General features: G+C 43.1%; 1 protein-coding gene across 3 annotated transcripts; it reads right to left on the reverse strand.

The window, feature by feature from the left end:
* Positions 1–5,549: 5,549 nt before the first annotated feature.
* WDR31 (WD repeat domain 31) lies at positions 5,550–19,943 on the reverse strand. 3 transcript variants are annotated; one of them, XM_063433023.1, is made up of 11 exons: positions 19,829–19,943; positions 13,837–13,903; positions 13,561–13,667; positions 12,726–12,855; positions 12,126–12,200; positions 11,664–11,808; positions 10,356–10,456; positions 10,056–10,123; positions 9,638–9,779; positions 8,792–8,954; positions 5,550–8,118 (listed from the first exon to the last, which is right to left on the reverse strand). In XM_063433023.1, exons 3-11 carry the CDS (start codon positions 13,605–13,607, stop codon positions 7,958–7,960), a joined length of 1,032 nt encoding a protein of 343 aa, XP_063289093.1. In that variant the 5' UTR covers positions 13,608–13,667; positions 13,837–13,903; positions 19,829–19,943; the 3' UTR covers positions 5,550–7,957. The 3 variants fall into 3 exon arrangements, with proteins under 3 accessions (XP_063289093.1, XP_063289095.1, XP_063289094.1); XM_063433025.1 differs by having other exon boundaries at positions 13,561–13,670; XM_063433024.1 differs by having other exon boundaries at positions 13,561–13,675.
* Between the last annotated feature and the right edge of the window lie 6,636 nt (positions 19,944–26,579).

Genomic DNA, 26,579 nt, shown 5'->3' on the forward strand with positions numbered 1-26,579 from the left:
CCCAAACCGTTATAGGTATATGCAAATATTACAAGTTTTAGAATGAAAAGTTGTTATTTCTTAAACTGACAAGTTGTTAGAAATGGAACATATTGTTTTGCACACAATGTTTCAGTGAATATGGTGTTCAGACTTTAGGACGCCATTTTGTCCTCGATTAGTGTAATTCCCCAAGTCAGGGAATTTTCCATGTTGTGTGCACCCTTACGTTTTAGTCTAAACATAATTAAGATGTTCCCATGTGAAATTACCAAGTTATGGCCTCGTATCTTTGCCAAGTTAAGGTAGGTCCTAAAATGACCTAATTGAACAGCTAAGGTATAAATATGTGTTCTTATTAATATTAGGACACAGAGGAGACGCTCTTCCATTTTATCATGACCGAGAGGTTGACCCCACGTTATTCTATTTTACTGATATTGCAAGCATATACTATAATGTTATAAACTCTGCTATAAATTATTGTAATGGTTTATGTTTTTATATGTCTATATTTGTATTTTTCTTTATTCCATCATGATTCCCTTTTATTCCAGAAGTTGTGTCCGTAAGGAGTTAATAAAAGATTTAAAAAGACAAACATTTATTGCTTCCAAGACAATCCCTATTTTATATAGTATTGTCATTTTATTTATATATTTTAAATAGAGGGACTCTTACTAACTATATAATATTATGGCTAAGATATCTGTACATTCTATGCTTTGAGACATTAAAGTGGTAAATAGGGGAACCGGCTGCGTTTACAAAACAAATGGATCTGTCCGTTATTTACCTGTGAGCCTTATTTATTGAATACATTTACAGGTAAACCCCGGATGGATCAGATTAAATAGAATCAGAACCACCTGAAATAGAATCATACCACCTGAAATGCAGTTGTGCAAAATCTGTTATTCGCTAAACTGGAATGTTAGCCCAACTATTGTACAGCGCTGTGGAATATGTTGGCATTGACCTTATAAATAATACGTCCTTAGTTTGACTGTGCTGCCCTCTGCTGGCCTCCTGTTATTACTGCATGTGTGCCATGTGTTGCTACTAGATATTTGGATATTCACCCAAGTGTTTATTGATGGGTGATTTGAAAGTGTGTGTCAAATTTCAGGCCAAAATAGTCAAAAAGAGCACAGTGTAGACTTGGAGAATGTTTCTAAAACGGCCTATCTTTTGAGATTGACTTTGAATAACTTGCAACTTTTTGTAACAAGACGAGCAGGTAAGGTGCCCACGTGTCCCGTATAGTCCGGGACAGTGCCGCATTTTGTGGATCTTTCCCGGGTTCCTTCATTCCGGGACAATGTAATGTCCAGGAATGAGCTCTGCCCCATATTAGTGAAGAGGGGGCCCCACTGGCTTCCCCACTATGACAGCGCCACAGGCCCCCATTTGCTGCCCGCCTGTGGAGATATGCGAGCGGCAACCCTCCCTCCCAGCACTGCGAGGAAGTGAGGTCACACGCGATGACATCACTACCTACCAGCGCTCTTTGCAAACGGCCGCGCGGGAGGAAAGAGAGAGGAGCTCCCAGGACCAGGTAAGTGGATGGAATGAGGGAGGGGGGTGAACTCTTTATCATGGACTCACTAGTACTACTTCCATGATAAAGATTTCACCCCCCTTCCTCTCAGTGAGTCAGTAGTGGGTAATGGACATGAAATACGGAGGGGATGGACATGAAATATGGGGGAATGGACATGAAATGGGGCGTGTACATCAAATATAAGGGGTAATGGACGCTGAAACCCACACTACGCCGCTGTGTCTGGGGTGAAGAGGGGGTCCAAAAGGGGCAAGGAAGCGTCCCTGAATGGCATTTTCAAAATGTGGTTACCCTACGAGCAGGACGCACAGGAACAGAAGATGTTCTAAGAGGAGTGGGGTAAAACGACACGAGAGGGAAGGGTAAGATGCGTTCCATGTACGGGAAACAAAGGTTTCTGGAAGAGTTTACAATGAAGGCTGTTTTTTAGATGATGGTGCAGGAGAGCGGGGTTAGTGATATGCGGAGAGATAAAGCTGTAATAGTTTAATTGATAAACTATCTTGAATAAATGATTTTTATAGTGATTTTTTTTTTTTTTTTTAAAGGAACTGAGGTTGGGTGACAATCTAATGGAGCCGGGAGTTCCATAGGACAGGGACTATGATAAGATTCCCATACTGTGTGGAGCCAATGCCCTCAGACCATTCCAGAACCAACTCAGTTAAAGACCCAGCATTGTTCCAGTTAAAGACCCAGCGCCGGTCCAGTTCAGAATCTGATCAAATCTGGCTGATCAGCAGCCCCAGGGTTCAATCTCACAAGTACACCTCAAATCTTAATGTAGTCTATCAGATATTCTAACGTTCTGGGACTCCTTAAAGAGAAAGTAATGCTGTATGAGAAGCACATCTAGACATGTTTGGATATACAGGCAATATATATGGGGGGAGGGGGAGTTATTGCTTAGTGCTCCAGGTAATGTGTTCATTATTTCATTAAAAAATAAAAACACAACAAAAAAACACCAGTTCAGATACTAAGGATTTAATTCACTATGTTGGGTATTTCACAAACAGGGTTATTTACACAGATAATGGTGAGGAATTCAGCAGAAAACTGCAACTCAGAGCTGGACCTAGAACGCACTTTTCCAATTCCCTGGTGAATTCCTAGCCATTCACAGGTTTATGAATAACCAGTTTTTTTTATCTAAATTCTAAACCCTGTTATGGTTATATGTTACATTCAGTTTCAGGGCAAAGAGAACCCTCGCAAACACAATGTAAACAGCCTGGCTCCCCAACTGCAACAGACACAATGTAAACAGCCTGGCTCCCCAACTGCAACAAACACAATGTAAACAGCCTGGCTCCCCAACTGCAACAGACACAATGTAAACAGCCTGGCTCCCCAACTGCAACAAACACAATGTAAACAGCCTGGCTCCCCAACTGCAACAAACACAATGTAAACAGCCTGGTTCCCCAACTGCAACAAACACAATGTAAACAGCCTGGCTCCCCAACTGCAACAGACACAATGTAAACAGCCTGGCTCCCCAACTGCAACAAACACAATGTAAACAGCCTGGCTCCCCAACTGCAACAAACACAATGTAAACAGCCTGGTTCCCCAACTGCAACAAACACAATGTAAACAGCCTGGCTCCCCAACTGCAACAGACACAATGTAAACAGCCTGGCTCCCCAACTGCAACAAACACAATGTAAACAGCCTGGCTCCCCAACTGCAACAAACACAATGTAAACAGCCTGGCTCCCCAGCTGCAACAAACACAATGTAAACAGCCTTGCTCCCCAACTGCAACAAACACAATGTAAACAGCCTGGCTCCCCAGCTGCAACAAACACAATGTAAACAGCCTTGCTCCCCAACTGCAACAAACACAATGTAAACAGCCTGGCTCCCCAACTGCAACAAACACAATGTAAACAGCCTGGCTCCCCAACTGCAACAAACACAATGTAAACAGCCTGGCTCCCCAACTGCAACAAACACAATGTAAACAGCCTGGCTCCCCAACTGCAACAGACACAATGTAAACAGCCTGGCTCCCCAACTGCAACAAACACAATATAAACAGCCTGGCTCCCCAACTGCAACAAACACAATGTAAACAGCCTGGTTCCCCAACTGCAACAAACACAATGTAAACAGCCTGGCTCCCCAACTGCAACAGACACAATGTAAACAGCCTGGCTCCCCAACTGCAACAAACACAATGTAAACAGCCTGGCTCCCCAACTGCAACAAACACAATGTAAACAGCCTGGCTCCCCAACTGCAACAAACACAATATAAACAGCCTGGCTCCCCAACTGCAACAAACACAATGTAAACAGCCTGGCTCCCCAACTGCAACAAACACAATGTAAACAGCCTGGCTCCCCAACTGCAACAAACACAATGTAAACAGCCTGGCTCCCCAACTGCAACAAACACAATGTAAACAGCCTGGCTCCCCAACTGCAACAAACACAATGTAAACAGCCTGGCTCCCCAGCTGCAACAAACACAATGTAAACAGCCTTGCTCCCCAACTGCAACAAACACAATGTAAACAGCCTGGCTCCCCAACTGCAACAAACACAATGTAAACAGCCTGGCTCCCCAACTGCAACAAACACAATGTAAACAGCCTGGCTCCCCAACTGCAACAAACACAATGTAAACAGCCTGGCTCCCCAACTGCAACAGACACAATGTAAACAGCCTGGCTCCCCAACTGCAACAAACACAATATAAACAGCCTGGCTCCCCAACTGCAACAAACACAATGTAAACAGCCTGGCTCCCCAACTGCAACAAACACAATGTAAACAGCCTGGCTCCCCAACTGCAACAAACACAATGTAAACAGCCTGGCTCCCCAACTGCAACAAACACAATGTAAACAGCCTGGCTCCCCAACTGCAACAAACACAATGTAAACAGCCTGGCTCCCCAACTGCAACAAACACAATGTAAACAGCCTGGCTCCCCAACTGCAACAAACACAATGTAAACAGCCTGGCTCCCCAACTGCAACAAACACAATATAAACAGCCTGGCTCCCCAACTGCAACAAACACAATGTAAACAGCCTGGCTCCCCAACTGCAACAAACACAATGTAAACAGCCTGGCTCCACAACTGCAACAAACACAATATAAACAGCCTGGCTCCCCAACTGCAACAAACACAATGTAAACAGCCTGGCTCCACAACTGCAACAAACACAATGTAAACAGCCTGGCTCCCCAACTGCAACAAACACAATGTAAACAGCCTGGCTCCCCAACTGCAACAGACACAATGTAAACAGCCTTGCACCCCAAATGCAACAAACACAATGTAAACAGCCTGGCTCCCCAACTGCAACAAACACAATGTAAACAGCCTGGCTCCCCAACTGCAACAAACACATTGTAAACAGCCTGGCTCCCCAACTGCAACAAACACAATGTAAACAGTCTGGCTCCCCAACTGCAACAAACACAATGTAAACAGCCTGGCTCCCCAAATGCAACAAACACAATGTAAACAGCCTGGCTCCCCAACTGCAACAGACACAATGTAAACAGCCTGGCTCCCCAACTGCAACAGACACAATGTAAACAGCCTGGCTCCCCAACTGCAACAGACACAATGTAAACAGCCTGGCTCCCCAACTGCAACAAACACAATGTAAACAGCCTGGCTCCCCAACTGCAACAAACACAATGTAAACAGCCTGGCTCCCCAAATGCAACAAACACAATATAAACAGCCTGGCTCCCCAACTGCAACAGACACAATGTAAACAGCCTGGCTCCCCAACTGCAACAAACACAATGTAAACAGCCTGGCTCCCCAACTGCAACAAACACAATGTAAACAGCCTGGCTCCCCAACTGCAACAAACACAATGTAAACAGCCTGGCTCCCCAACTGCAACAAACACAATGTAAACAGCCTGGCTCCCCAACTGCAACAAACACAATGTAAACAGCCTGGCTCCCCAACTGCAACAAACACAATGTAAACAGCCTTGCTCCCCAACTGCAACAAACACAATAAACACGAGATGATAAAATGATTCACTTTATTAACGCAGCGTACAAACATTATTCGACACCTAGTACAATTCATTGAATGAGCGAGAGTAGAATCGTTTGACAGATTGGCACAGGATGCAGCCCTAACATGTATATCTATATACATACCTGGAACACAGACAGATCTGGTCACTGTGTACTCCTGTCTGTGGTTATCAAATAACCTGATCACATTTACAGTACATGTTGCCCCACAAATACATAGGAATTCCCTAGAATGGATGAATACTGAGCCATCATGGGAAATGTAGTTTGGAATCCACCTACAGAACCATGATTGGTCAGCATATATCTGACTCCGTAGTCTTTTAATAAAAAGTTCACATACCGTAATAATAAAATAAGTGCCAATGCACTGTATAAAAAATAAATACATGGTCTTCAAGCACAGTCTATACTTTCTATGTGATCATTATTAAATCTGTCTGACGCTGGTTTTAAGCCAGCATGTGTATCCTTTGGGCTTCCTGCATATCCAGATAAATTAGGTTATTCAAACATGAACACATTTCCCATGATGCCCAGCTAGGAGACAGGCTGCCGATTATGACACAGTCACAGTGGGAAAGTCTGCCATCGCTAGTGATTAGATCAGTATTGGGTTTGCCCTGATCTGGACAGTTGGGCTCACGGGTGTAAAACATTTCATAGACAATCACAGGTCTACAATACATTACAGACACGTTACAAAAATCTAATTAAAATCATAAGAAAAAAATATCCTCTAAAAAGCTCCGTAGATGTTTATATTATAAAACACACAATAGTAGTCATCATTCACTATAAAATGAATATGAAATAAATATTAAAGCTTTAATTCTGATTCTGCAGGATTACTTTCACCCAGAAACATCTGTACAAATAATCTGACATTCTATTCAATATACTACACATCTGTCTTCTTATACAAATATAAACTGGCAGTGCTACACACAGTATCAGAAATGCTACACAAATTACACAGAACAATGTCATAAAAACAACTATTTCTCCAGATCAGCAATTCAGTTTTCAGTTCACTACAATTTGGGATTTAGCAAATAACTGTAAAAAACAGTGCAGTGACGAAAGTGCTAAGCTTATATATCATTTTAAAGAGGCCTAAGATGTGCAGTTCCTGGCTTATTTAGGGATTTTCCCAGGATGCTCTGCAGTGGAGCGCAGGATGCTAATAAGCAGTTAATCAGTAGGTGAACCGGGAGGAAGACCTCCTGTATTATGGCTGCACTCTCTCTGCGTGCTTAGGAAGGATTCTCTGTATTAATGCGTTATCCCACATAGTGCCAGTAATGGGCACATTACATTTTCCATAAAATCCTCGTTAATTCATCTATCCATCCACCTACCTAAGAATTAGATGGAGGAGGGCAGAGTGCATGTGACATCAGAATGTCTGTGGAAGTATTACACAGCTAAATAAATCCACCCAAAGCATCGTACAGTGTATGCTGTAACCCTTGTGCTAATCTTTTAGTGGGAGTTCAGGTAGCGGACTAAATCAAGGAGGTGGGAATGCCCAGACATTTGTTTATTTAAAGGGATCGTTTTTAAATGTGTAAGAGAAGTAGAAAGCCATACGGATGGTAAGAAAGATGCTCGGCCCTCACAGGCTTCCTGAAAAGTAACTGCGTAAAGATGGATTTTTGCTATGTATTAGTAAGAAGGCAAGCTAGAGCCTAAATATATTGGGTTCTATGAGATACAGGGTTGTGGTTTTCATTCTCCTTCTCATAATAAACAACATAGTTTAAAAGGTGAAATTAAACTTTCAGTACGAGAATAACAAGCCAAAACCAGCAGCCTGTGTATCAGAGTAATTGCAGGCTTATCACCCCTGTGGCATTTGAAGGGTTAATAAAACCAGTGCAGAGGAAGAATGTCTCTGCTCCTCATTAGTCTCACTTGTCACCGATGGGAAGTTTCTAGTTATGCGCTGTTACACAGTTTGTTTCGTAACAAGCAAAGTCGGCACACAGCAAGCCTGGCTTCTGGTGATGGTTATAATTAATTCAGTACGACTAGGATTGAATCAAACGTGCTCTAACATGTTCACTCATCGTGAACTCTGAAATGGTTTCTGACCCTCGACAATGAGATTTTCCATTAATTATTATTATTATTGCCATTTATATAGCGCCAACAGATTCCGTAGCGCTTTACAATATTATGAGGGGGGATTTAACTATAAATAGGACAATTACAAATAAACTAAACAGGAACAATAGGTTGAAGAGGACCCTGCTCAATCAAGCTTACATTCTATAGGAGGTGGGGTGTAAAACACATTAGGACAGGAATTTATATTAGTTTTATAAAATATTTCCCGTAGTGCTGTACAATGCATTATTTCTCCGGCCACACAGATCACGCACTTTCAGAACGTCGCTACCTCCTGCAGGAAGGGTCCTCTGGAACTTTCGATGCGCAGAGTGTGGACTCCCAGGTTGAAGCTGGCGCAGAGGATTGATGTGTTGTCGCAAACTGCCAGGGATGACAGAGGTCCTGACCCATCCAGCCACAAGCTGCTCCGACACACTTTATAGGCAGAGAGTCAACACAATGCTCACTGACTGTTATTGGGTACAAATTCTCACTACACCAACACTGTTCTCTTAAACAGAAGATTTCTAATTAAAATACCAAGGCACTAAACATACACAGCGTTACTTACTAAACAGAGAATTGTTGAACATTCTAAATGAATTTCAAATGCCAAAATAACTCAGCTGGAAACCCTCTCCAAGTCAGCTATGCTTTGAGTTTGACTATTTTAGTTAAAAATGTGAATTCACGACAATTATTATTTTAGTAAATAACTGATAATTTTGTTACCAGTATCTCGGAATAGACTAAATTAAAATATTTACATTAAAATTAATCTCTGCTTAGTTCCAGCCCTACTATTTACTAAGAGAAATAATAAAAACTGTATTCAGTATTCTACTAAATGGAGTTAAAAAGTTACATGTCACATAATAGTCATTATGGTATAATCTTGTACAGACACATGTGTACACAGAAATGTTTAATCACTAAGCAGGGAGTTGTGGTGAAATGATCACCAGATAATTCTAAAGCCACTGTACCCAAACAGCTCACTGTTCAGTGGGTAAACACGTCAAGAATCCCTTTCTGTAAGACTACTCGTCATTCTCAGACTATTATAGTGTAAATATTAGAAAAAAGATGGGGTGTGAGGGTGCTGTACCTCCTGAGTCTCTGTCCCAGATCTTCACTGTGCAGTCATGTGACGAGGTGGCTATTAAAGGCATTGCACACATACTTTTGGGCAGAAAGATACAAGATGCAGTAGTTTGAAGATGTCCCTTGTATTCACGAACCTGGCCTTTTGTCTGCCGCAGGTCCCAAAGCTAGAAGAAGTTAGAAGAGCACAGGTAATTCCACAAACCGGTAAATCAGAGAAAGATTGATTTTTTTATACAACGTTATTGTGCCAAATTGTTCAGTGACCAGAGACTCCTCGCAGGCTAATTCTGTTTGTTAGCTGAACATCTCACATTGCAAAATATGATGTGAGCAGCGACAGAAACACAGACATGCTTCATTTCTAAAGCTTAACTTTTTGGTATTATGGAACGCATAGAAAGCGGCTGATCCCTCCCACATCGCGGCATTGTGACCTTAGATTCCTGCATGACTGATATAGCAGCTTTCTGGCTAACATCAGCCAATCACAGTATAACAGCTCTGTATTCGCTGCCAATAAAAATACTCCGTGTGATGAAAGACAATACTTTCTGCCAATAGACGTTTAGGGAAGGTTAGCCAATAAAAGCCTGGTAACACGTGGGAAGAACAGAAAGCGAAAAGAGAGAGCTGGCCAGCTTACTTTACTAACACTGAAAAGATTTGTTTTAAAACTAAAGGTGGCTTTTCCACATCAATTTTCTTTTGATTTTTTTATGCAGACAATAACCGGTTTCCTGTAACTTCTATTAATGGATCACAATATAGCAATGGTAGAGATTCTAACACAGACCCCATATAAAACATTGTGCTAAACGTACTAAAACCCAGTGTGTTTCTGTCTCACCGTGGCCTCACATCCCTGGCCACCGAAGCCGTTGCTGCAAGTCAAGCAGTAGTTTCCATCTTCACTGACGTCGCAATGCATCTGGATGTACTGTTTCATGGGAAAGGACTGAGCAGCCTGCAGGTTCCGAGAATCCCACACACTGAAAACAAGGCAAAGCAACATGTGAGGATCGACAGACACCGGCTAGTCAACAGAACACCAGAGAGACCACAAAGCATTGCAAAGAGAAACGGTGCCCATCTGATATATATATGTAGTTTGTGCTTTTTTACACACGTCTAAAATTAAATATAATAAAAACGATAAAGTAAAATAGGCTGATTGTAAGAATTTTATCATGCTATCCCAGAAACGAGGCCTGTTTAGAGCAACAAGAGAACGGGCCTGATAAACATGCAGACTGTGGCCTACTGACCGGATCACTTTGTCCTCAGAGGTCTGGACCACGTAGGATTTTCCTGGAACCCAGCACATGTGTGTAACCTGCAGGGCACAGATATGGCGTTACTCATCTGTCCAATACTATAACTACATATAATGCAGCAAGCTCGGCCCGTGGAGAAATTAAACTGCCTCGGAAAGCAAGAAGGAATCTTTCCATGAAACAACGTCCATTATCTCTTTTTTTTTCTTTGGGGAGGGAGTGTTATTTAAAAAGATCTGACTTAATGGACTTACTGTTTTTTTCTGAATAAACCAATGTGAAATCTCTTACTAGATTTCTTGAGATTGTGTTTTTCAGCAGACACTGCCCGGACTCCACATCCCACTTGCACAATGTGTTGTCCCGGGAGCCAGTAAGGAGCTGCATGGAATCTGCAAACAGTAAAAGTCACAGAATAACAGAGCCTGTTAGCTGACAGAGCCTGCCTGCAGCACCAAACTATCTAATCTCAGGGTGTTCTTGTAACTGTATAGCTGACACACTAACATTTACAGAGGGATATTCTTAAAATGGACATGAGCAGGAGACAGATCGGAAATGTAACAACTTCATGTACATTTACGGCTCGGCCTCTGAGCTTTTCGGGAGAGGCCAATAATCGAGACACAGCAAGCATTGTGTGACTATGGATATATAATGGTGCAATAAAGAACACTAAGCAAATGGTTTTTAACCTATACCTGTAGGTATAAAGAGATCTAAAACGCACAAGAGAAGAAGGCTCAGAGTATTTAGGTACCATAACCACTACGCTGCATTCTAATAATATACCGATCTATACAGTACGGGTTAAGTGGATTAGACTGCTCCTTTAAAAATAAACAGAACTGAGCAAGAGTACAAAATGGGGCACATGTTCTGCAATGAAGCCATCCAAAAAACAAAAACCTCACTTTTAGACTTAATTATTGACATGGCTGGATGTGAAATTTCTGAACCATGATTCGATTGCTTTTGGAGCCACAGGAGCTCTGATACCCATTTCTGGCAGTAATTATTTTATAGATTAATGCAAATAATATGCCTTAATGGACTGCCCACTGATACCTTGTTATAGGTAAACCTTTGCACATCTCAAACTATTTGAGTAAAGATTTATTTATTTACAGCAGAGATAAACTTCCTATTATTATTATTATAATAGACAGAACGGGATTGTAACCAAATATTTAAAGAAGTTACAAGATCCTGACTAACACTGAGTTTTCAATCCTTAGATGGTATTTGATGTGGAATATCTTTTGTTAGTGCCTCTATTAAAACTACTTCCAGATGTGTTGCATGTTTCTGTAAAACATTGCTGATTTTCACCCATACAGTGCAATGAATATGTATTAGTTGGATATATTCAGGATTTCAGTTTGCTAGATAAAGCTAGTTAGTGTGTATCTTGCTGACAATATACTGACTGCCAGGCTAATTTAAGCTCTTTGTAGGTCGTCAAGGATTAGGTATTCTTTGTATATTGAGTAATCCACACACAGTGCTGCGATCAATCCATTTACCAGACTATTCATTGGAAAGTGACGCACACAGCAACATTCCTGCCTGTTGTTAATCTGATTAGTGCAAACTCACCCGGACTAACAGCCAGTCCAGTCACTGTTAACTGGTGCCCCAGAAACTTCTGAATGAACCCCAGCTTGCTGTGCAGATCCCACATTAAGACAGTCTTGTCTCTGGAGGAACTGAAGAATCGGTTTGAGCCAAAAACGCAAACAACCTGCAAGGAAAGAAGATCTTGCAATCAGGGTCAAACTTCCAAATGTTTTTATTTGCACAAAATCCAGCAATGATTGGGCCAATGAAATGGTAAAAGAAATGGCTGCATGTTACCATCCAACCTACCACCCTGGCTGATTTGATAGAAGTGCAAGATTTATTCAGCGAAACATTACTGCGGTTTATTTACTAAACTGAGAATTGTGGCAAATTGACAGAGTAATTGCAATCTTTTCCAACTTCTCAGATTAGAGAATAAACCCCAGACTTGACCCCGATTATTTTACTGTTACCATTTTTTTTTTTTTTTTAAATCACCTTGTTTACTTCTCGATCGTGTCCCACAAATCTCTTGAGAGCGGTTCCCGTCCTCCAGTTCGATACAACAACAGCCTTGTGGGATAAATAACAAAATAAATAAAATATCCTGTCTGGGCATCGTGTGGTCACATTCAGCCAGTACCATTATCCGTTTGAAGTTACATTTATAGACAGCCAGTAAAGGACGGCAAGTTGTGTCCCTCTTACGCTAAGCATTCTAAGCTTACTCTGGCTTGGAGAGGAATATGCTGGGGTAACATCTAGCTAACGGAAGGACAATGATGTCATGCAAGTAAACAGAGGGATGTCTGCAGTTTCAGAGATTTTTACAGCACATTTCATTACCTCCTGACACCTGGGCTCATAAAGAACTGGGATTATTAAATAGCCTTAAAAATCGGTGGTGCAGTTTTTGAAGACTTGTCTATTCAACAGTCACCACCTACTACACTCTAAAATTGGTTTTATATAAAAAAACATAAAACACAGGAAAATGTCACGTGGCTAGTCACACAATCTTTACCTGTGTTTTAGGTTTTATCATATAAAACAGTTTTTTGAGTGTAGTATGGAATTCAATGGCTCGACGATACGTACTTTGTCCTTGCCTCCTGACACACACAGGTCGGATTTCAGAGCTACAACAGCGGTAACGGCGTCAGTGTGAGCGCGGCTTTGCTGCTGGATGACTTGCGGAGGGGGACTCTCCCTAACATGGCTGTCAGCCCTGCGTAGAGTGAAAGAATAATAAGATTAACACATTATGTAAAAAGCCAGTGCAGAAATCTGAGTGATAATTTAAATGATTTCAAAACCTGAGAAGCAGATGCTTGGAACAAACCTAACAAGCACTGTATCCAGATATACAGAAAAATTAAACTTGCCAAATACTAAATATAAGCAGATACATCATAATAATCAGGTGTGCTGCAATCATAACGTGCACGGACTATGCACACACTAATCACTAAATAAGGACTATGTGTAAGCTGACATAATTCCAAATAGTCACATTTTTAAAGGAACACTTAAAGCACAGCAAGATGCAGTGGTTATGGTGTCAGGAGTGAGCCTGAAGTTTGTAACTTGAGCTTACCAGACACCAGCTGGATTATTCACTAAACCATTCATTGTCAGGAATTCACTGAGGAATGGCTAATTCGGGGCCAAACTATCTGAATTGGGAAATTCTCAGAGTTATGCTCCCACCTTGGCTAATTTGGTGTTAAATGTAAAAATTCCTTGATTGTTTTCCAATAGTTTACAGTTCAATAAGTAACCCTGCAAGCAGTTTGTCTACCTATAACTGCATTCCTCCTTTAGCCTCAGGTCATTAGATATGGCTTCCAATACAGCTATAACTATCCCATCTAGCTGATCACTGAGCGATTACATTGAGGACAGGGGCATGACGACACTGCGCTTCCTTTACCTATATTTGCTGCTGTTCCTTCTGAATTTGCTCTGTAATTTGCCCATGGCTGGGATCCGATGAGAAAGCAGCTCCAATCAACCGCAACTCAAGAGTCTCGCAAACATCTACTGATCTAAGGGGAATATAAAAAGCACACCATCACCTCCAGTCTGTGCTGGTGCCATTAACTCTTACCTTGCACAATATATTGTAATTCACGTACTGACGGAGTTTAGAATAAGTTTGTATTCTCAATTCACTCCGATTAAACGTAATGAATGAGAAGTGACTTACCTGCATCATGTGACTACAGAGCACAAGCATTCTCAGCCTGGGTAGGTTGCTACTTCTTCTCATCTCACTGATTAAAAGAAAGGAGATACGTTAAAACACTGAGTTACAAAATACCTCCATTAATTCATGGAGCCAACAAACCCTTCACCTGTTCACCTACTGCACCTGTAGGCTAGTTATACACAGACCCAATGAGAGCACACACTACACTTTGTTGGCCGTGATCTTACTTGATATCCTGGTAATTCTATCTGTATCAGCATTTTTTCTAAATGTAACTTCAATATTTTCAACTGTTTCTACAAGAAATCCCATTTATCTTTAAAAAAAAAAAAAAAAAATTTGGAAAAGAGATTGACCTGTCAGATCATCGGGTGCAGTTTGAAAATAAATAATCTCTGGAATTAGGAGGATGTTATGACTGGAACATGGGATTTAATGACAAGGCTGGACGCGTGAGAGTCATAATGTAAGACACAGCTTTAATGAGTCATTAGGAGATAGTCCGATCTTCTTTAGATACTTAGCAGATTACTGGATGTAAAGAGATCGGTCCATACGCAGAAACCTCAATCCAGAATTTCATTATAACTTTCTGAACGCTGTATCAACAATGAAATGGTCTAAACGTTTTACATTGAAAAAACATGTGCTGGAGAGTTATAAAACATGAGATAAGGGAGCTAGGGGTGTCCAATTGTTCATTATCCATCCTTCTATCTATCTATGGTAAAACACCTCCTAAATCCCCTCAGCACCAACATGACCGGCAGGTGACCAATGAGAAGAGCTTCTGAATTATAAGGAGAGGTGTGATTAGTGATAGATTTGCATAGTGCAATGCAGGTAGCCTGGCTCTGAGCTGGAGGAAGGTTTTGCCACAGCACAATGCAGCAGATATAAATACCATAGATTAATTTAATGCACAATATAAATGTCATCATATATAAATAGTACACACATACGCAGTCAATATTAGTGGGTATTTCAACCCTAAGAAGCTATTGCTATCCTTATTACTGCCTCTCTTCTGTTAATGATATGTTGGGAGAAGAGCTGGGGAGGGACAATCACACTGGCCACTCTTGGCATATCAATAATGGGCAGCCTGGTATACATATAACCTTCACTGCCTCCCCAGTTCCTTCTACCCAGCCTCCACTGCCCCAGTCTTTCTGTATCCAGCCTCCACTGCCCCCCTCTCTGTAACCAGCCTCCACTGCCCCCCTCTCTGTAACCAGCCTCCACTGCCCCCCTCTCTGTAACCAGCCTCCACTGCCCCCCTCTCTGTAACCAGCCTCCACTGCCCCCCTCTCTGTAACCAGCCTCCACTGCCCCCCTCTCTGTAACCAGCCTCCACTGCCCCCCTCTCTGTAACCAGCCTCCACTGCCCCCCTCTCTGTACCCAGCCTCCACTGCCCCCCTCCCTGTACCCAGCCTCCACTGCCCCCCTCCCTGTACCCAGCCTCCACTGCCCCCCTCCCTGTACCCAGCCTCCACTGCCCCTTCCCTGTACCCAGCCTCCACTGCCCCCCTCCCTGTACCCAGCCTCCACTGCCCCCTCTCTGTACCCAGCCTCCACTGCCCCCTCCCTGTAACCAGCCTCCACTGCCCCCTCCCTGTAACCAGCCTCCACTGCCCCCTCCCTGTACCCAGCCTCCACTGCCCCCCTCTCTGTACCCAGCCTCCACTGCCCCCCTCTCTGTACCCAGCCTCCACTCCCCCTCTCTGTACCCAGCCTCCACTGCCCCCCCTCTCTGTACCCAGCCTCCACTGCCGCCCTCTGTACCCAGCCTCCACTGCCCCCCTCTGTACCCAGCCTCCACTGCCCCCCCTCTCTGTACCCTGCCTCCACTGCCCCCCTCTCTGTACCCAGCCTCCACTCCCCCCTCTCTGTACCCAGCCTCCACTGCCCCCCCTCTCTGTACCCAGCCTCCACTGCCCCCCCTCTCTGTACCCAGCCTCCACTGCCCCCCCTCTCTGTACCCAGCCTCCACTGCCCCCCTCTGTACTCAGCCTCCACTGCCCCTCTCTGTACCCAGCCTCCACTGCCCCCCCTCTCTGTACCCAGCCTCCACTGCCCCCCTCTCTGTACCCAGCCTCCACTGCCCCCCTCTCTGTACCCAGCCTCCACTGTCCCCCTCTCTGTACCCAGCCTCCACTCCCCCCTCTCTGTACCCAGCCTCCACTGCCCCCTCTCTGTACCCAGCCTCCACTGCCCCCCCTCTCTGTACCCAGCCTCCACTGCCCCCCCTCTCTGTACCCAGCCTCCACTCCCCCCTCTCTGTACCCAGCCTCCACTGCCCCCCCTCTCTGTACCCAGCCTCCACTCCCCCCTCTCTGTACCCAGCCTCCACTGCCCCCCCTCTCTGTACCCAGCCTCCACTCCCCCTCTCTGTACCCAGCCTCCACTGCCCCCCCTCTCTGTACCCAGCCTCCACTCCCCCCTCTCTGTACCCAGCCTCCACTGCCCCCCCTCTCTGTACCCAGCCTCCACTGCCCCCCCTCTCTGTACCCAGCCTCCACTGCCCCCCCCCCTCTGTACCCAGCATCCACTGCCCCCCCTCTCTGTACCCAGCCTCCACTCCCCCCTCTCTGTACCCAGCCTCCACTGCCCCCCCCTCTGTACCCAGCCTCCACTGCCCCCTCTCTGTACCCAGCCTCCACTCCCCCCTCTCTGTACCCAGCCTCCACTGCCCCCTCCCTGTACCCAGCCTCCACTGCCCCCTCCCTGTACCCAGCCTCCACTGCCCCCCCCTCTCTGTACCCAGCCTCCACTGCCCCCTCCCTGTACCCAGCCTCCACTCCCCCCTCTCTGTACCCAGCCTCCACTCCCCCCTCTCTGTACCCAGCCTCCACTCCCCCCTCTCTGTACCCAGCCTCCACTGCCCCCCTCCCTGTACCCAGCCTCCACTCCCCCCTCTCTGTACCCAGCCTCCACTGCCCCCCCTCTCTGTACCCAGCCTCCACTCCCCCCTCTCTGTACCCAGCCTCCACTGCCCCCCTCTCTGTACCCAGCCTCCACTGCCCCCCCTCTCTATACCCAGCCTCCACTCCCCCCTCTCTGTACCCAGCCTCCACTGCCCCCCCTCTCTGTACCCAGCCTCCACTCCCCCCTCTCTGTACCCAGCCTCCACTCCCCCCTCTCTGTACCCAGCCTCCACTGCCACCCCCCTCTCTGTACCCAGCCTCCACTGCCCCCCCTCTCTGTACCCAGCCTCCACTGCCCCCCCTCTCTGTACCCAGCCTCCACTGCCCCCCTCTCTGTACCCAGCCTCCACTCCCCCCTCTCTGTACCCAGCCTCCACTGCCCCCCCTCTCTGTACCCAGCCTCCACTCCCCCCTCTCTGTACCCAGCCTCCACTCCCCCCTCTCTGTACCCAGCCTCCACTGCCCCCCTCTCTGTACCCAGCCTCCACTCCCCCCTCTCTGTACCCAGCCTCCACTGCCCCCCCTCTCTGTACCCAGCCTCCACTGCCCCCCCTCTCTGTACCCAGCCTCCACTCCCCCCTCTCTGTACCCAGCCTCCACTGCCCCCCCTCTCTGTACCCAGCCTCCACTCCCCCCTCTCTGTACCCAGCCTCCACTGCCCCCCCTCTCTGTACCCAGCCTCCACTGCCCCCCCTCTCTGTACCCAGCCTCCACTCCCCCTCTCTGTACCCAGCCTCCACTGCCCCCCCTCTCTGTACCCAGCCTCCACTCCCCCTCTCTGTACCCAGCCTCCACTGCCCCCCCTCTCTGTACCCAGCCTCCACTGCCCCCCCCTCTCTGTACCCAGCCTCCACTCCCCCCTCTCTCTGTACCCAGCCTCCACTGCCCCCCCTCTCTGTACCCAGCCTCCACTCCCCCCTCTCTGTACCCAGCCTCCACTGCCACCCCCCTCTCTGTACCCAGCCTCCACTGCCCCCCCTCTCTGTACCCAGCCTCCACTGCCCCCCCTCTCTGTACCCAGCCTCCACTCCCCCCTCTCTGTACCCAGCCTCCACTGCCCCCCCTCTCTGTACCCAGCCTCCACTCCCCCCTCTCTGTACCCAGCCTCCACTGCCCCCCCTCTCTGTACCCAGCCTCCACTCCCCCCTCTCTGTACCCAGCCTCCACTGCCCCCCCTCTCTGTACCCAGCCTCCACTGCCCCCCCCTCTCTGTACCCAGCCTCCACTGACCCCCCTCTCTGTACCCAGCCTCCACTGACCCCCCTCTCTGTACCCAGCCTCCACTCCCCCCTCTCTGTACCCAGCCTCCACTGCCCCCCCTCTCTGTACCCAGCCTCCACTCCCCCCTCTCTGTACCCAGCCTCCACTGCCCCCCCTCTCTGTACCCAGCCTCCACTGCCCCCCCTCTCTGTACCCAGCCTCCACTCCCCCCTCTCTGTACCCAGCCTCCACTGCCCCCCTCTCTGTACCCAGCCTCCACTGCCCCCCTCTCTGTACCCAGCCTCCACTGCCCCCCCTCTCTGTACCCAGCCTCCACTGCCCCCCCTCTCTGTACCCAGCCTCCACTGCCCCCCCTCTCTGTACCCAGCCTCCACTCCCCCCTCTCTGTACCCAGCCTCCACTGCCACCCCCCTCTCTGTACCCAGCCTCCACTGCCCCCCCTCTCTGTACCCAGCCTCCACGGCCCCCCTCTCTGTACCCAGCCTCCACTGCCCCCTCTCTCTGTACCCAGCCTCCACTCCCCCCTCTCTGTACCCAGCCTCCACTGCCCCCCCTCTCTGTACCCAGCCTCCACTGCCCCCCCTCTCTGTACCCAGCCTCCACTCCCCCTTCTCTGTACCCAGCCTCCACTGCCCCCCCTCTCTGTACCCAGCCTCCACTCCCCCCTCTCTGTACCCAGCCTCCACTGCCCCCCCTCTCTGTACCCAGCCTCCACTGCCCCCCCTCTCTGTACCCAGCCTCCACTGCCCCCCCTCTCTGTACCCAGCCTCCACTCCCCCCTCTCTGTACCCAGCCTCCACTGCCCCCCCTCTCTGTACCCAGCCTCCACTGCCCCCCCTCTCTGTACCCAGCCTCCACTCCCCCCTCTCTGTACCCAGCCTCCACTGCCCCCCCCTCTCTGTACCCAGCCTCCACTGCCCCCCCTCTCTGTACCCAGCCTCCACTGCCCCCCCTCTCTGTACCCAGCCTCCACTCCCCCCTCTCTGTACCCAGCCTCCACTGCCCCCCCTCTCTGTACCCAGCCTCCACTCCCCCCTATCTGTACCCAGCCTCCACTGCCCCCCCTCTCTGTACCCAGCCTCCACTGCCCCCCCTCTCTGTACCCAGCCTCCACTCCCCCCTCTCTGTACCCAGCCTCCACTGCCCCCCCCTCTGTACCCAGCCTCCACTGCCCCCCCTCTCTGTACCCAGCCTCCACTCCCCCCTCTCTGTACCCAGCCTCCACTCCCCCTCTCTGTACCCAGCCTCCACTCCCCCCTCTCTGTACCCAGCCTCCACTGCCCCCCCTCTCTGTACCCAGCCTCCACTGCCCCCCCTCTCTGTACCCAGCCTCCACTGCCCCCCCTCTCTGTACCCAGCCTCCACTGCCCCCCCTCTCTGTACCCAGCCTCCACTGCCCCCCCCTCTCTGTACCCAGCCTCCACTGCCCCCCCCTCTCTGTACCCAGCCTCCACTGCCCCCCCCTCTCTGTACCCAGGCTCCACTGCCCCCCCTCTCTGTACCCAGCCTCCACTCCCCCCTCTCTGTACCCAGCCTCCACTGCCCCCCCTCTCTGTACCCAGCCTCCACTGCCCCCCCTCTCTGTACCCAGCCTCCACTGCCCCCCCCTCTCTGTACCCAGCCTCCACTGCCCCCCCCTCTCTGTACCCAGCCTCCACTGCCCCCCCCTCTCTGTACCCAGCCTCCACTGCCCCCCCCTCTCTGTACCCAGGCTCCACTGCCCCCCCTCTCTGTACCCAGCCTCCACTGCCCCCCCCTCTCTGTACCCAGCCTCCACTCCCCCCTCTCTGTACCCAGCCTCCACTAACCCCCCCATGGCTCCCTCCCCCCCCGGAATTACCCGCTCTGTCCGGCCGTTGTGGCCCCGGGGCTCCATTCTCCCGCTGCCAGGAGTCGCCGTTACTGTGGAGACGGTTACTATGGAGCGAGTGTCACCCCGATAGCCGTCCCCGCCTGACCGCGAGCATTGGTTCCGCCTCCACCCAGACCACGCCCACTCCGACCCCGCCCACTCACACTATGTAAACATAATATTATATAAGCAGGTCACCCAAACTGTGTATATAGCATGGCCTGTGTATATATAATATAACCTCTCAGTATATAATATAACCTAACTGTATATAATATAATATAATATAACCTAACTAACTGTATATAATATAATATAACCTCTCAGTATATAATATAATATAACCTCTCAGTATATAATATAATATAACCTCTCAGTATATCATATAATATAACCTCTCTGTATATAATATAATATAACCTCTCTGTATATATAGCATGGCCTGTATATATATAATATAACCTCTCAGTATATATATAATATAACCTCTCTGTGTATAATATAATATAACCTCTCTGTGTATAATATAATATAACCTCTCTGTGTATAATATAATATAACCTCTCTGTATATATAGCATGGCCTGTATATATATAATATAACCTCTCAGTATATATATAATATAACCTCTCTGTGTATAATATAATATAACCTCTCTGTGTATAATATAATATAACCTCTCTGTGTATAATATAATATAACCTCTCTGTGTATAATATAATATAACCTCACTGTGTATAATATAATATAACCTCTCAGTATATAATATAATATAACCTCTCTGTGTATAATATAATATAACCTCTCTGTGTATAATATAATATAACCTCTCAGTATATAATATAATATAACCTCTCTGTGTATAATATAATATAACCTCTCTGTGTATAATATAATATAACCTCTCTGTGTATAATATAATATAACCTCTCTGTGTATAATATAATATAACCTCTCTGTATATAATATAATATAACCTCTCAGTATATAATATAATATAACCTCTCAGTATATAATATAATATAACCTCTCAGTATATAATATAATATAATATAACCTCTCTGTGTATAATATAATATAACCTCTCTGTGTATAATATAATATAACCTCTCAGTATATATATAATATAACCTCTCTGTGTATAATATAATATAACCTCTCTGTGTATAATATAATATAACCTCTTAGTATATAATATAATATAACCTCTCTGTATATAATATAATATAACCTCTCAGTATATAATATAATATAACCTCTCAGTATATAATATAACCTCTCAGTATATAATATAATATAACCTCTCAGTATATAATATAACCTCTCAGTATATAATATAATATAACCTCTCTGTGTATAATATAATATAACCTCTCAGTATATAATATAATATAACCTCTCTGTGTATAATATAATATAACCTCTCTGTGTATAATATAATATAACCTCTCTGTGTATAATATAATATAACCTCTCTGTATATATAGCATGGCCTGTGTATATATAATATAACCTCTCAGTATATATATAATATAACCTCTCAGTATATAATATAATATAACCTCTCAGTATATAATATAATATAACCTCTCTGTGTATAATATAATATAACCTCTCTGTGTATAATATAATATAACCTCTCTGTGTATAATATAATATAACCTCTCTGTATATAATATAATATAACCTCTCAGTATATATATATAGCATGGCCTGTGTATATATAATATAACCTCTCAGTATATATATAATATAACCTCTCAGTATATAATATAATATAACCTCTCAGTATATAATATAATATAACCTCTCAGTATATAATATAATATAACCTCTCTGTGTATAATATAATATAACCTCTCTGTGTATAATATAATATAACCTCTCAGTATATAATATAATATAACCTCTCAGTATATAATATAATATAACCTCTCAGTATATAATATAATATAACCTCTCTGTGTATAATATAATATAACCTCTCTGTGTATAATATAATATAATCTCTCAGTATATATATAATCTCTCAGTATATAATATAATATAACCTCTCAGTATATAATATAATATAACCTCTCAGTATATAATATAATATAACCTCTCTGTGTATAATATAATATAACCTCTCTGTATATAATATAATATAACCTCTCAGTATATAATATAATATAACCTCTCAGTATATAATATAATATAACCTCTCAGTATATAATATAATATAACCTCTCTGTGTATAATATAATATAACCTCTCTGTATATAATATAATATAACCTCTCAGTATATAATATAATATAACCTCTCAGTATATAATATAATATAACCACTCAGTATATAATATAATATAACCTCTCTGTGTATAATATAACCTCTCTGTGTATAATATAATATAACCTCTCTGTGTATAATATAATATAACCTCTCTGTATATAATATAATGTAACCTCTCAGTATATAATATAATATAACCTCTCAGTATATAATATAATATAATATAACCTCTCTGTGTATAATATAATATAACCTCTCTGTGTATAATATAATATAACCTCTCTGTGTATAATATAATATAACCTCTCTGTATATAATATAATATAACCTCTCAGTATATAATATAATATAACCTCTCAGTATATTATATAATATAATATAACCTCTCAGTATATTATATAATATAATATAACCTCTCTGTGTATAATATAATATAACCTCTCTGTGTATAATATAATATAACCTCTCAGTATATAATATAATATAACCTCTCAGTATATAATATAATATAACCTCTCAGTATATAATATAATATAACCTCTCTGTGTATAATATAATATAACCTCTCTGTGTATAATATAATATAACCTCTCTGTGTATAATATAATATAACCTCTCTGTATATAATATAATATAACCTCTCAGTATATAATATAATATAACCTCTCAGTATATAATATAATATAACCTCTCAGTATATAATATAATATAACCTCTCTGTGTATAATATAATATAACCTCTCTGTGTATAATATAATATAACCTCTCAGTATATAATATAATATAACCTCTCAGTATATAATATAATATAACCTCTCAGTATATAATATAACCTCTCAGTATATAATATAATATAACCTCTCAGTATATAATATAATATAACCTCTCAGTATATAATATAATATAACCTCTCTGTGTATAATATAATATAACCTCTATGTGTATAATATAAAATAACCTCTCTGTGTATATAGCATGGCCTGTATATAATATAATATAACCTCTCAGTATATAATATAATATAACCTCTCAGTATATAATATAATATAACCTCTCTGTGTATAATATAATATAACCTCTATGTATATAATATAATATAACCTCTCTGTGTATATAGCATGGCCTGTATATATCTAATATAATATATAAATATAACCTAACTAACTGTATATAATATAATATAACCTAACTGTATATATAGCATGGCCTGTATATATATAATATAACCTCTCAGTATATAATATAATATAACCTCTATGTATATATAGCATGGCCTGTATATATATAATATAACCTCTCTGTGTATATAGCATGGCCTGTATATATATAATATAACCTCTATGTATATATAGCATGGCCTGTATATATATAATATAACCTAACTGTATTTAATATAACCTCTCAGTATATAATATAATATAACCTCTCAGTATATCATATAATATAACCTCTCAGTATATAATATAATATAACCTATCTGTGTATATAGCATGGCCTGTATATATATAATATAACCTCTCAGTATATAATATAACCTAACTGTATATAATATAATATAATATAACCTAACTAACTGTATATAATATAATATAACCTATCAGTATATCATATAACCTCTATGTATATATAGCATGGCCTGTATATATATATAATATAACCTCTCTGTATATAATATAATATAACCTCTCTGTGTATATAGCATGGCCTGTATATATATAATATAACCTCTCAGTATATCATATAATATAACCTCTCAGTATATCATATAATATAACCTCTCTGTATATAATATAATATAACCTCTATGTATATATAGCATGGCCTGTATATATATAATATAACATCTCAGTATATAATATAACCTCTCAGTATATCATATAATATAACCTCTCTGTATATAATATAATATAACCTCTCTGTGTATAATATAATTTAACCTCTCAGTATATCATATAATATAACCTCTCTGTATATAATATAATATAACCTCTCTGTATATAATATAATATAACCTCTCTGTGTATATAGCATGGCCTGTATATATATAATATAACCTCTCAGTATATAATATAACCTAACTGTATATAATATAATATAACCTAACTAACTGTATATAATATAATATAACCTATCAGTATATCATATAATATAACCTCTATGTATATATAGCATGGCCTGTATATATATATAATATAACCTCTCAGTATATAATATAACCTAACTGTATATAATATAATATAATATAACCTAACTAACTGTATATAATATAATATAACCTCTATGTATATATAGCATGGCCTGTATATATATAATATAACCTCTCTGTGTATAATATAATATAACCTCTCTGTGTATATAGCATGGCCTGTATATATATAATATAACCTCTCAGTATATCATATAATATAACCTCTCTGTATATAATATAATATAACCTCTCTGTGTATATAGCATGGCCTGTATATATATACTGTGAGTATTATTGCTGGGGAGCTCTGTGATACACTCATACACACTGCACATTACTGTGCGTTTTATTGCTGTGGAGCTCTGTGATACCCTCATACACACTGCACATTACTGGGAGTATTATTGCTGTGGAGCTCTGTTATACACTCAGACACACTGCACATTACTGAGAGTTTTATTGCTGTGGAGCTCTGTGATACACGCATACACACTGCACATTACTGGGAGTTTTATTGATGTGGAGCTCTGTGATACATTTATACACACTGCACATTACTGAGAGTTGTATTGCTGTGGAGCTCTGTGATACACTCATACACACTGCACATTACTGTGAGTTTTATTGCTGTGGAGCTCTGTGATACACTCATACACACTGCACATTACTGAGAGTTTTATTGCTGTGGAGCTCTGTCATACACTCATACACACTGCACATTACTGGGAGTTTTATTGCTGTGGAGCTCTGTGATACACTCATACACACTGCACATTACTGTGGGTTTTACTGCTGTGGAGCTCTGTGATACACTCATACACACTGCACATTACTGGGAGTTTTATTACTGTGGAGCTCTGTGATACACTCATACACACTGCAGATTACTGGGAGTTTTATTACTGTGGAGCTCTGTGATACCCTCATACACACTGCACATTACTGGGAGTTTTATTGCTGTGGAGCTCTGTGATACATTCATACACATTGCACATTACTGGGAGTTTTATTACTGTGGAGCTCTGTGATACACTCATACACACTGCACATTACTGTGGGTTTTATTGCTGTGGAGCTCTGTGATTCACTAATACACACTGCACATTACTGGGAGTTTTATTACTGTGGAGCTCTGTGATATACTCATACACACTGCACATTACTGCAAGTTTTATTACTGTGGAGCTCTGTGATACCCTCATACACACTGCACACTACTGGGAGTTTTATTGCTGTGGAGCTCTGTGATTCACTAATACACACTGCACATTGCGGTGAGTTTTATTGCTGTGGAGCTCTGTGATACACTCATACACACTGCACATTACTGGGAGTTTTATTACTGTGAAACACTGTGTTCTAAACTGTTAAGCGCAAGTAATAATAATTAGTAATAATTTATAATGAGAAGGTATCGCACCCCTGGGAGGTAATCTTTATCCGGTGAATCTCTGACTGTTTAAATGAATCTGGTAATGATACCGCTCAGTAAACCAGGACGCCAGCTTGCGATGCTGTGTCTGTATCTAAGGAATGGATCAAAGGACATCAACAATGTTGTATTTTGTAAAATATTTTGCAAGGTGGCAATGCTGGGTTCGCCCACTCTCAGATAAAGAAGAGGCCAGACTGATCATCTGATTGTTTCTATGGGTCTCTAGAACAGAAACCCAGTGGTTATGCTGGTAAAACTGGTTAGACATGTCAGACTTGACACCCAGCAAACTGTCAGTGTTTTACTGGAAAACAGTACTCAACTGCTAAGATTTCTACAGTCCCATTCAGTGTACATCGCTGATTCATAAATAAAACAGAAACCGTTCCTCCAAAAAATAGAGTTAGAGGAGAACATACACCGCCCTGCCCCTTGCTAAGCTATAATATTATTATAGTCACTTAATGAATCAGAGATCGGCCTAATGACGCAATCCACTCAAAATTCTTTTACGCAAAACACTTTCGTTTCACAGAACGATTTCCCAATGTGCCACAAGTATCATTAGCCGCTCGACGGAGCCTGAACGGAGCCAAAAGACAATCCAAGTAACACAGGCACTTTAACCCCTTAAGGACCAAACCTCTGGAATAAAAGGGAATCATGACATGTCACACATGTCCTGTGTCCTTAATGGGTTAAACTTCTTTTACGTCATTATCCACATGGGCATCAAGCCGTCCTACTAAGGAGTAACAACAACGATCATCCTACTAAAACCATACATAATAAAAACAAAATATTGCAAAATCTCTATTATTATTATTTTATTTAATGTCACTG

The sequence above is a fragment of the Pelobates fuscus genome, chromosome 9, assembly GCF_036172605.1.
Source record: "Pelobates fuscus isolate aPelFus1 chromosome 9, aPelFus1.pri, whole genome shotgun sequence".
Classification (NCBI taxonomy): domain Eukaryota; kingdom Metazoa; phylum Chordata; class Amphibia; order Anura; family Pelobatidae; genus Pelobates; species Pelobates fuscus.